This window comes from Balaenoptera borealis (assembly GCF_965194805.1).
Source record: "Balaenoptera borealis genome assembly, chromosome: 3".
In the NCBI taxonomy this organism is placed as follows: Eukaryota; Metazoa; Chordata; class Mammalia; order Artiodactyla; family Balaenopteridae; genus Balaenoptera; species Balaenoptera borealis.
In genome coordinates this window covers 166,114,447-166,127,164 of record NC_138866.1, presented here as the reverse complement: position 1 = coordinate 166,127,164, position 12,718 = coordinate 166,114,447, and the positions used below count along the sequence as shown (strand labels likewise).

General features: G+C 47.5%; 1 protein-coding gene across 10 annotated transcripts in view; it reads left to right on the top strand.

The window, feature by feature from the left end:
• Nucleotides 1-12,718, top strand: part of PDSS1 (decaprenyl diphosphate synthase subunit 1) — a 58,213-nt gene that overhangs the window by 30,128 nt on the left and 15,367 nt on the right. For 7 of the 10 annotated variants that reach the window (XR_014242628.1, XR_014242629.1, XM_082385595.1 and 4 more), the window contains 3 exons: nt 6,469-6,549; nt 6,653-6,766; nt 12,481-12,561. Coding sequence is in view for 8 of the 10 variants with exons in the window: in XM_082385595.1 (XP_082241721.1) it covers nt 6,469-6,549; nt 6,653-6,766; nt 12,481-12,561 (276 nt within the window). In the remaining 2 variants the exon portion in view is untranslated. The other 3 variants (XM_082385597.1, XM_082385598.1, XM_082385601.1) reach the window with 3 other exon arrangements.

The window sequence follows — 12,718 nt, the reverse complement described above, 5'->3', positions numbered from 1 at the left end:
CAGAGCCTGCACTGGAAGTTGGGCAGGGCCTCCTCTTTGCTCTGTGGCTGTCACAGCCCTGTCAGGGGCAGGGTCTGCTCCCCAGGTGTTGGAGTAGGTGCCCTAAGGGTTGGGTTCAATAAGGCTCTGTTGCCCTTGAGAGTGTGCTCTGTTCCAAAGGAGGTGAGTGCTGAAGCAAGTGAGGCCCATGTGGCCACCATGAAACTATGCGCCACCAGTGCAGGCATCTGCAGCTCTGCCCAGAAGCAGCCCAAGGTCATGTCCCTTTCTCTGTTATGTTTTTCCCAGACCTAGTGCTAGGCTGTGGTGTGGAGTGGGCTGGTGCTAAGGGCTGGGGCATTGTGGCTGCAGGTGGCTGTGCTGCTGCCTGGGACTTGGACTGCCTCTCCCAGGACCTTTCGGCCCCAGAACCGGCTCCAAGCTGCGGTGTGGGGCGGGCAAAACAGAGCATAGCTGCTGGGGAACGAATTGCTGCATACTCCTCCCCAGGGGCTGTCCGCCCAAGACGAGCATTTCTGTGGCATCACCCGGTGTGTGCACTAAGTCTGCATACCAAGTCCACCGCTGATGGACCCACCCCCGCTATGTGCATGCAGACAGTGGGCTCTGAGGTTTGGCCTGGACCACGCACCAGGCCCTCCCGGCTGTCTCCATGCAACTAGACCAAGTCCTCTTCCAGGGCCCGTCCACCCCTGTCCTCCTGAGATTCAGTGCCTAGCTGCTGTTTATGCTAGTAGCCCCGTCTGGCGTGTGTTTTGGACTGGGAAGTGCGGTGAGGTGGCAGGTGGCAGGTGGCAGTGCCCGTTTTGGCTGTGATTGCTCGTAAGCCCGCACACATGCACTCCTCACGAGCAGAGTCCAGGCCCCCCCAGCCCCTCTCTCTGTCCCAGTGGACCTCCCGGCAGACGGGGGTGCGCCCCAGGGTGAGGGCCTGCCTTTGTGGACCTCTCCTCCTTCACCATCCCTCCCAGGGGCACCAGTTTCATCCTGATGCCTTTTTTTTTCCGGCCTATGCAGTTACGTAGAGATCTTTTTTTGTAGCTTTGGTTGTATATGAAATCTTCTGCCAGTTTGCAGTTGGTTTTCTGTGAGAATTGTTCCACATGTCAGTGTATTTTTATGTGTTTGTGGGGGGAGGTGAGCTCCACGTCTTCCTGCTCTGCCATCTTGCTCCTCCCTCTGTCCTGAATCTTTAGTCTCTTCTAATCTGGAACAGTTTCTCAGTCTTTCTTTGTCCTTATATCACCTTGATATCTTGAAGAGTACAGACCAGTTATGTTGTTGAGCCCTTCAGGTTGGGTTTGTGTGGTATTTCTCAAGATGGGGTCCAAGGTTGTGAATTTGGGGCAGGCACACAACAGAAGCAGTGCTGTCCCTTCAGGTCATCACATGGGGAGGCCGGGTGCACCATGTCCCTTTGTCCTGTTACCGGTATGTTCATTTTGATCACTTGATCAAGGTCATGTCTACCAGGTTCTTCCATTTAAGTTTACTGTTTTTCCCTATTTGGGGGAGGTATTTTGAGGTTATGTAAATGGTTCTGTTTCATATCAAACTCTGACTGTGGTTTTAACATCTATTTGTGATTCTTTCCTGAAACAGTTGCCAAATGACGGTTTAATTCCATCATTTCTTCTGCACATCACTTCTACAGTAGACTTGGTGTTTTATTCTAAGGAAGAGCTTATCTATATGGACTCTTGGGTTCTATTTTAGTCTATGGATTATAACCATTACTGTTATTTTAATGCTCAGTTGTCCCATATTTGGGCAATGGGAAAGGCCCTTTAACCTGACTCCTGTGTCCTTTAATCTGTCCCTGTCATTCTTTCAGTACTTCCTTAATTTCTGGCAGGAGATGTTCCAAGCTCGTCTTGTCCTCCCCAGTGCTGGGATCCATCATTTCTCCAAGGGGCGCTGGTTCCTTTTGGTGGAGAATGGTATTCAGAAACCAAGGCCTGGACACTGGGTATCATTGCTCCTAGGCCCTCCCAGTGGACAGAGCTAGGGAATTTGTGTGTGTATAATCTCTGTATGTGGATATGTGTATAGCTAGGTCTTTCTCTATCCATCTGTGTTTATTCAAACCCCTGAGGTACCATACTGTTATCATACTATAGGTTTCATGATTTATACCAACATTCTGTCTTCCCATATTTGTAACTTCCTTCCCCAAAAGTAAGAAACGTGGACCCCATTCTCCACAACATATTTACTTGCTCAGTCCTAGAATATACCATAGGGGTTAAAAATTGATGGCTCATATCTCTGTGAAAAAACCTAATAGTTCAGTATTTACAGTTCCTTTTGTCTTTAGCCTGAGGATAACATTGTCAAGGTTCTGTGTTCAAAATTGACCTTTCTCCCTGTCTCAGTGCAGTGGTTTTACTATTTGAAATATAGTTCGGTTCCTTTTTATTCCATTTTAGGGATTCCCCTCCATTCTGACTGATTTTGTGCTTTGGTTTCGAGGTGATCGTTGTTTCTAGCGTGTGAAGCATTAATGTGGCTCCGGAAGTCAAGTGTACAAGAGGTGACTGCCCGCTCATCCCTTTCACCCTGGCCCTACCTGATCCTTTCCACCCACCCTGTAAGTCACCAGTCTCCGTAGTGTCTGCTTCCTCCTTCCTGTGTTTCTTTTTACACAAATGAGCACATACATGTATGTTATTTCCCCTTTTTTCTTACAACAAAAATCAGTATTATACTCTACTGCTTTCTGTGTTGCTCTTGCACTTGATTTCTGCAGTTAACAATATACAATGGATGTCAGTCCATGCCGATTTGTAGACTCTTCCTCTTTTTAAACAGCTGCATCGTATCCCACCGTGTGGGCATGGCATGGTTTACTCAGCACTCCTATATACGGATGTCCCGATTTCTGATATGTTATAACTACAAATAACACTGCAGTGACTAAGCTTGTGCAGATGTATTTTTGTGTTGTTAGAGGTGTGCCTTTGGGCTCTGTTTTAAAGTAACGGTGTATGTGGTTTTGTTAGACTCTATCAAACGTCCCTCCATGAGGGCTGTGCGTATGCGTTTCCACCAGCAGTTTAGGGGCGGGTCTTGCCTGTTTCCCTACAGCCACACTAACTGAACGTGGCCTCAGACTTTAATATTTGACCGTCTGATAGATGAGAAATGGTATTACAGCGGGGTTTTAATTTACATCTCTCCTTTTGAGTGAAGTAGAACTCCTGTTAAGATGCTTAAGGGCCGTTTTTATGTCTTTAATTTTTGTGAATTGTCTACTCATGTCTTTTGCCCATTTTTCTAATGGGTGGTTGGTCTTTTTTCCCTCTCAGTTTTAAAGAGCTCTTTATATATTAAGAATATTAGCCCATTATCTGTGATAACTATGTTAAAAATGTTTTCTCACAATATTTTCCGTTGGTTTCTGACAACAACCTGTTTTGATATTTTTTATGTAATGGTGGAGCTCCAATAATCTCCATTATTTTCATTTATTTATTATTATTATTTTTTAAGTTTATTTATTTTGGCTGCGTTGGGTCTTCGTTGCTGCGCGCGGGCTTTTTCTAGTTGCAGCGAGCGGGGGCTACTCTTCATTGCGGTGCGCGGGCTTCTCGTTGCGGTGGCTTCTCGTTGCGGAGCACAGGCTCTAGGCGCGCGGTCTTCAGTAGTTGTGGCTCGTGGGCTCTAGAGCGCAGGCTCAGTAGTTGTGGTACGTGGGCTCAGTAGTTGTGGTGCATGGGCTCTAGAGCACAGGCTCAGTAGTTATGGCGCACAGGCTTAGTTGCTCTGCGGCATGTGGGATCTTTCTGGACCAGGGATCAAACCCATGTCCCCTGCATTGGTGGTGGATTCTTAACTACTGCGCCACCAGGGAAGTCCCTCCATTATTTTTGATAAATAATACCACGGTACGTATATTAACTCTTACAGTGGTGTAAACACACCCTTTAAAGATAGAGATGCTTGATAAATGTCAAGTGCTGTGCCCCTGCCAGTGTAAACAGGACTTTCTGACCTTTTTGAGGCAAGGCGTAGGAGAGTCTCCTGAAAGGTGTGGACCTTCCCCCAAAAGACGCACGTGTGCACCACGTGGCCTGGCTGCGGGCCTGCTTCAGGCAGAACAGTTAGCTGAGCTCCGCTTTCTTTTACCTAATCACTCTTTGTTCTCCACCCTCCTCCAGAAAGATGTGAGGCACCTCTGTGATGCTGAGGACAGAAGCCTTCATTTCCATCAGCACACCTCTTTTCCCTTTTGGGGGTTGCACTGCTTCTGCCTTTCCTGGTTGGGTAGGACAGATGCAGACAGTCCTCACCTGGGTCGGGGGAGCAGGCCTCTGCAGGGGTGAGGGGTGCTCTTTGCTCTGCACTGGTGGACGTTGAGCAGAAATGTCCCTTCCCAGCCTGGGGGCCGGGAGCTGCCCGCTGAGGAGCAGAGGGCTTCTGTGTCCGCGCCTGTGAGCTGCAGCGGGCAGCGCAGGCAGACCTCACGGCTTTATGCGTCCTGGGCCACGTGACTTGGCCTCTCTGAGCCTTGACTTCGAGGCCCATTAGAAGCAGTGTAGCCGAGTGGCTAAGAAGAGTCTCTGGAGGAGGCCCCCTGGGCCCAGTCCTGACTCCGCCGTCTCCTTGTCCTGCAGCGTCTGGTCCCCTCTGTGTCTCAGCAGCTGCCTCCTCAGTGAGTTAAAATGTGAGAAATCAGAACAGCGCCGGCCCATAGAGCGTGCTCAGTGATTGTTAGCTTTTACTGTGTCGTCAACCGCAGAAGAAATATTTATGGGATGTTGTGAAATTTAAGATAATGTAAAGTGCTCATCATAGGTACTCCATAAATTTTAATTCTTTGAGTTTAGAAATAGAATGGAGTTTTTAAAAATCTTTGACTTCTCAGGAAGGAAGTTTGTATTTCTGTGCTGCTTTGTGTTGAGGAAACAGCATTACCCTGTGTACAGAATTGCTTTATGAGTTATTTCTGCCTGGAAGGGGGTGTCATTGTGTTCTGAGCTTAGCGTATCCCAGGCTGCCCAAGCCTTGTCATACACTCATTCTCTCAGACAAGTTGATGCATTTCTTCTTTCAAAATTTCTGCACTGTCTCCTGGGTGGTCTCATAGATCCCTCCCTACAGCCTCTGGGTCAGTGCCTGCCGGTGGTAAGGTCTTTGCTATTGAAAGTAGTTGAGTTTATTATTCACTCGAGTAAGTGGCCGCCTGGCCTTTTATGATGTGTGCGTTTTTATCGAGGCTGTGTGGCCAAACATTATACAGTGTATATGTATATATACTGACTTCATCCAGTCATCGGAAACCTTCTCAGGGCCGAGCAGGTGATGTGCTCTGGCCGCAGCAGCGGTGCCTGGACACTCTCCAGGCTCCTGTTTCCGCATCCAGTGGAGGGGGAGGAGGAGGACTGTTCACAGGCACAGCAAACATACGCAGTTATAACTAGCTGCCCGGCGCTGTGCTGAGCGTTCACAGGTAGCATCACGCGTATTCCCCGCAGCAGCCCTCTGCGGTAGGCACTTAAGAGCCTGCGTTTTACAGATGAGGAAACTGAAGCGCAGAAAGACTCAGTGACACACGAAGGTCACGTGGTGACTGTGCGGGCCAGAAGAGCACCGTCCGGCGCTCTCGGGGGTCAGTGCGGACCTTCCCTCTCCCGTAGGGCGTGTCCCTCCCCCCCCCCACCCAGTTTTGGTTGTTACCATCTCTGTTCTCTGAGGTGTGGCCGGGCCTGCTTGGCAGAGCAGCGGGAAATGCACTGAGTGGCCAGTGCCAGCTGGGTTTTTGGAGTTTTACAGAAGACTTAGAAGTCCTGTTTCTCCCCCACTGGAAAGGGGGGAAAAAAGGCTTTTATACAGTTACATGACTTCTTGTGAGAGAAATATGGAAACAGTAGGAACAGGGGCATGAGACTTGAGGCTATTACAGACACATCAAGAAATAACAGCATTCCAGAATTAAGTGAAATCACCAAAAATTATTATAAGAAAGGACTACAAATGGGGAAATAAACATGGCAACATCCTGTGTACAATTAGATCAGATTAGATATCTATCTCTAAAATTAAGGGTAAGTCGGTAGAAAAATAAAAATAATGCCAACAGTTGGGCCAGGTTTGCTGAGTGCTGGAAGCCAGCATTTCAAATACTAGAGTCTGTTTCATTTGCATGTCAAAAAGGCTGACCAGCACAACTGGTGTAGTTGTAACTCGGTTTTTTCTAGGCGGTGGGAAAGATGGCTTATCCTGTGAAAGAAGGGGGAAAAGGAGAGTTTCCTTAAAGTTTAAGAAAACAATCTGAGGCTGAAATCCTTTTATTACAAACGTTTGAAACACAGGTACTTTGTACGTGTTTGGTCTCCTGATAGCAGTCTCTCCTGACTGCACATAATCTAGTAGCCTCACTGCCTCTTTTCTAAGAGGAAGGAGGCGTGACTCCCCCTCAGGGGCTGCCGCCCTGCCAGCAGCCTATCTCAGGATCCTCTGTTTCAGGTCTCTGTCCTGGGATGCCCTGACCCAGTGGTGCATGAAATTGCCTATCAATACGGAAAAAACGTGGGACTCGCTTTTCAGGTTGGTCCGCTGCTTTGTAAGAGTGCGGCCTGTTGGTCCAGCGGGCAGGGTGGCGGGGACACTGGGATGGTGGTGCTTGTGACAGCCCTTTCTCCCTTTCCAGCTAATAGATGACGTCCTGGACTTCACCTCGTGTTCTGACCGGATGGGCAAGCCGACCTCGGCCGACCTGAAGCTCGGGTTAGCCACCGGTCCTGTCTTATTTGCTTGTCAGCAGGTAGGTTTTTGGGGATTTTTTGGGGGCTGCATTGGGTTTTCGTTGCTGCACGCAGGCTTTCTCTAGTTGCGGCGAGGGGGCTACTCTTTGTTGCAGTGTGGGGGCTTCTCACTGCGGTGGCTTCTCGTTGTGGAGCACGGGCTCTAGGCGCGTGGGCTTCAGTAGTTGTGGCACACGGGCTCAGTAGTTGTGGCACATGGGCTCAGTAGCTCCGTGGCATGTGGGATCTTCCCGGACCAGGGCTCGAACCTGTGTCCCCTGCATTGGCAGGTGGATTCTTAACCACTGTGCCACCAGGGAAGTCCCAGCAGGTAGGTTTTGTGAACTCCCTTGGACACATTGCTGAGAAGCCCTGCAGGAACAGGACCTGCCAGGCATGGCTGATGGGAAGGTTAGATGAGGAGGAGATGGAAAGCATTTCTAAGAGACCACAGCTCTAGATTTGATCCTAGTTCCAGGACTGAGGTGTCCAGGCCAGTCATTCCACATCTAAACTCTGTCCGTTTCCTTATCTGTAACATTGAGAAGATGACAGCCTTCCTCCCAAGGTCATTGTGAGGATTAACTGAGATGCTGTTCATGCAGATACTGTGTAACTTAAGCACTGTGTGCATGTAAGGAAGCACTGTGACTCTTTCCGTGTGTTCTGGGCACTGACAGGGCGGTTGGTGTCTACATCTTGATGATAGGGCTGGACTTTGGCTGTGCCTCAGAGCCCCTCAAACAGGCACAGGAGGGCCTCCAAGCATGAGAAATTCTCCAGTTCTAGAAGTTTAATGGAACTGTTTGCTGCTCTCTGAGAGCCTCAGCCATTGCCTCAAAAATGTCGAGAAGTCAGTGGAATGCACTAGAACCACATAATTCCTCCTTTCTCCAGGTTGAGGGGCTGCCAATTAAGAAAGTAAGTTAAGCTACCTTCATATTCTCCTTAATATGGATGAAAAGCTGAGGAGAAGCTTCAGAGATGCTGCGGTGACTTGCAAGGCAGACGTTTCCAGAGCCTGCTTTGGCCCCTGGCCACGCTGCTTCTGGCTGTGCCAGACGCTCTTTGAAAGAAGTAGGGCATTAGCTGGTATTTGGACAGCTTTTTAATAGATTTTCATCTTAGTAGTATTTAATTTGTTATTGAGCAAAGCAGTAAAATGGTCATCGCCATGCCATGAAATCAGAAATTAGCTCTTTGATCTAAAATTTTATAACTTTTAGTCTTCTGAAGATCTTGCCTCTATTCTTTCTCAGAATTTACAAAGATAAATCATGTCTTCCGTAGACCTCGACGATTCCATTTTGATATTACAGAAACCTTGCTTTCGATCAGCTGCTGGTGCAAGAAAGGAGAGGTCATCTTTCAGTCACTATCTAGTAGAGCTGTAAACAGGGTGACCCTCAGAGGAGGCTGATGCTTGGGGGCTGGGCCGCTTACCTTGGGTGGCGCAGTAGCGGACAGCGGTCAACCCAGGAACGAGGGCAGGGAATGGAGGCGCTGGTGACCAGGCTCCGGGCAGCGTCTCAGGACATTGAGGCAGAGGTGAGAAGTGCAAGGGCTGCCGGGCGCGGCTCCTTCCTCCCACACAGACTGACTCGCCCACCCAGAACTCAAGAAGAGTATTCATACGTGTGCCACGTTCTGGCAAAAATCTGTCAGATCCCCTTGTGTGCATTAAAGCATGAGTAAGGGACATTTTTTTTTTTTTTTTAACCATTAACCCACAAAAAAGCAGAGGATTCACGAGCCACGTAAATGTAAGGCATCCTCAGATTCGGAAGACAAGGCGCTGGCTGCCGTGTGCACAGCTGCAGACGCGAGTCTGTTCCCCAGGCCCCGGTGAGGAAATGTGAATGAGGAAAACCAGCTGGGCCGAGTGCCCTGAGCTGCTGCAGCCCTGGGGTTATCAGGATGCCTGAGGAAGGCACCTTCCCCTGAAGAAGCCTGCATCTACTAAAAAGCCTTGGGGGCTGTGCTGATAGAAATCTTTACAAGTGTAAATAACTGTCATGAGCCCCATGATACTAAGTTAACAGCTGAGTCCTGCTTCAATCTTAAGATGACTGAGAATGTTTGCCTCTTCTGATTGTGTTTCACCACGAACATATTTCAAAAGAAATGCATTTGCTTTTTTCTCTACACAAAGGAGTATGACTAATTCTGTGTTCAGATATGGAGGGGCAAAGTCGGGGGAATGGACCACTCCTACAGGTTGACTTGTCAGTTATGTACAAGAGATTAAAAAATGATGGTTTAAAAAAAAAGGCAAGGAAAAGGAACAAACAAAAGCTTCCAGTGTCCCAAACCACAGTTCTGTGTGTATCACTGGGAAATCCCAGCATCACAAGGCACACACTCATCCTCACCAGACAGCGCTTTTCCTGTCTGTGCAGAAGGCAGTAGGAAAAGGAGTTAAAAGGCACATCGTGCAGCCTTAGAAAAGGGACACAAATAAGGCCGAGCAGGACGCGGCTCTGGACAGGACTTGTTTCCTAAGCAGACTGATTGTTCTGTCTCACGGCGCTTGGGCCAAAAGTTAGGTCAGATACGTCTAAGTTCTTTTCAACTAAAACATCAAGTTTAGGCTCTACAACAGATTATACTGTCAAAAATTAGGTTCTTGGTCAGAAATTTGTCAAGATCTTGGAGCTAAAATTGATTTGGGGTAAAACAAGTTCCAAAAATAACATGAGAATGTGCAGTATCTCCATTTAATGGAAATGCATTGTTTTTATAATTTGCAAAGGATTCTTTTGTTTGTTAACTCTGATCTCACAACTCCTTTCTGTGGTAGGTATTATGTGCTTTCTACAAGTAAGAAAGTGATGCTCAAAACTTGGCCAGAATGAAACCTCTGGTAAACGGCACAACAGGCAATTAAACACTCCACGTCTTCAAAGACCAGTGTCGTTTCACCACACGCTGCAGTGTTACTGCCTCTGCTCGTGGGGATCAGCGCAAGTGCCCCATGGGCCTGAGCCCTGGGAGGCCGCCCAGAGCGGAGGACTGGCTGATCCCGCACTGAAAAGGCACTGACGACACTCAGAGGAGTCTCAGTGTCGGCCTTCAGTATTTGTCCTTAACCTGCCCATTTAGTGGAGTAGTGGCAAGATGTCTGTCATCTTTCTCCATAGGTAGGTGAGTTTTGTTTGCAGATTAGATAAATTAGTCTTTGAACTTTTCTGCTTATGAACGTGGGGTTTCACTGGACCAAGACAAGCAACCTTGGGAAACCACTTTTCCTCTTTCATTTAGCATGCTGGGTTGTCTTGAAATTGGAGTTTGTTGATAGAAACTCCCTCTGTCTGGAATTCACTATTTTTGACCTCTCTCTGAAGGGGTTTCTTGACAACAGGGGATTTAAGAAAAGCTTCTGGATTTCTGGGGAGGTCCCAGAGATGACTGTCCTTCCATGTATATGTGCACACATACTGTCTATAAAAACAAAAACCTTATGTTAAAGTAAACCTTTAAAGAATAGAGGTTGGATTTCAAGATCTTCAGAAACCAAATGGAAGTGTTTTCTTTTTTTGGTGAGATTCCATTAGTTCCCAAATACCCTTTAAAAGCTCTCTCCTTTCTTCTGCGTCTCTCCCTTCTGTGATCAGTCAGCAGACCTAAATGTCAGCCTGTAGTCGTGCTTCCACTGCTGTCACCAGCACCAGCCCCGCACCAGCTGCACGGGCTTCTGCTTGCTGTGACTGTTGGGGCCTTAGAGTCACCCAGGTTTTGCTTGAGTAACAAGCTCACTACAGTTTACTGATCGCCTTTGTCGTGAGTTTGTGGACAGATTTCACAGTTGGACTCTGATTCATCCACAGGTGATTTTCCTACTCTTGAAATCAGAGCCTAGGCCAACAGGAACTTTATTTCTCAGCAAATCTGCAGGCAGGCCAGTGTTCCTCCTGCCTGTTAACGTTTCTCATTTCTTCTCACACATTTTGGGGACAGGGGAGTGCCTCAGGGAAGAGTTTGATATTGATATTTGTGCATTAAGATTGCACACACTACATGTTCCAAAGGAAGGATGTAGTCACACTCAATGAAGAAAAAAAATTTTTTTTTCAAATTTTGCTTTCTCAGTGCTTTTTATAGTAAAAGGAATCAGAGAAACCACCCAATCAGCACATTTTACCATCGTTGTTGGTGCTGCAGAAAAAGCTCATCTACCCTAAAAATGGTAATTTTACCAGATGCCCAGGACAGTATCACATTAGCTTTGAGGATATACAGCCTTCTAGAAATCCAATTTTGAAATGTGGTATTAAGAAACTAAGACCAATGCCTACTTGATTTGACTTTTGACCAGTAAAATTGATTTGAGCTTTCCTCATTTGTTTCCTATGAAACTTCAATTTTTATTCTTAAAAGGCCAGTACCTGAAACTAATTACTGGTTTTCATTTAAGAACTAACCAGTTGCCGGCTCTGTAAATTTCATAAGGATGTTACTAGCAGCCTCTGCTTTGTTTGGACACGTACTTTGCTCTGAAAGGAACATTCTTAATTCCTCATTTGCCATCATCTAGTTGAGACTTTTCTCTCTGTGCCCTATTTTTCCTTCTAGGATTACTATAATACCGAGGCGGTGGCTGCAGGACCACAACTGCTTTCATCCCTCGGGCTCACTGCCAGGGAAGCGCTGGCAGCTGCTGTGAGCACTGCTGCAGCCAGAACCAGACCCCTCTTAACCTCTTATTTCATGGACCCATAAGCTGGTAGAACTAAGAGATTTCTGATCAGGTGGCTCAGCCCCTTCCTAACACAGATGAGGGGGCTGAGGAGCTCAGCTGTGGCAGCACCAGGACCAGAGCTCCAGCCTAGACAGTGAAGTGATTTGGTGTCCTGGCTTCCCAAGTCTCATCATGGTGACAGTTCTCCTACCTCGCTGCTAAGTATTGTAGAATATAGATTTTGTCTTCAATGCGTCTTGTACCTGTTTTCTGTTTTCCTCTTGCTGCCATCAGCTTACCACTGGTCTTCAGAATTTACTGCAGTAACCCGACTGCTGCTTCTACCTCTGTCTCCTCTAATTCGATGGTTCTCAAGCTTGGCTGCATATTAGAAATGACTGAAGAGTTTTAAAAAATATGCCACAGGGTCACGTGACTCCAGGACCGGCCAGTGTCGAGCAGCGCTGCCCTCGTCCCCTCCACGAGCCGCCTCGTGGAGCTCTGCCCGTGATGCCCTCTGCTCAGAGACCTTGGTAGCCTTCGGGTGTCACTCAGTTTCGTACCAAAAGCAGAATGCCCACCTTCCTCTTAGGCCAGTGGTTCTAATTTGTCAGCAGAGACCAGCAGGACCAGCATCATCTGGGAACATGTTAGAAGTGCACGCTCAGGCCCCACCGCTACTTAATTAGAAACCTCGGGGGAGAGGCCCGGTAGGCCCCTAAAGCTTGAGATCCCTAAGAGAAGCCAGTAAGGAGATTTTAGAGGTGAACTTTTGCTCCTCCTCTCTTACGCAGCCCTGGACCAAGGATAGAGCAGAACGCTGGAGTGGACATGGGTCAGCGGCTGCCCCTCTTGTGCACCAGCTCGTCCCTGGACCCAGATACGGGCGTCCTCTTAGCTCTGCTGCTTTTAATCACTAGTTTACTGCTCCCCCGCCCCCATCATTTAAACATTTCATCACTTTTGTGGATTTTTTTTACCTGTTTTTACCTACTAGTGTTTGAACATTTGATTTCTCCCAAGAGCATTAAATAGATTTTCTTTCTTTCTGGTTAGTTCCCAGAAATGAATGCTATGATAATGAGACGGTTCAGTTCACCAGGAGATGTGGACAGAGCGAGACAATACGTATTACAGGTGAGATGATTTCAAGAAGAAGAAAGGCGACAGCAGGTACAGTGTGGCAGAAGAGTTCTTTAAACAAATAACGTAACGAATTTTTGACACAAGACCAAGTTTGATCAATTCTTGATTTGGCAAAAACTGAGAAGGAAAAAGTTATATTATGCATTTT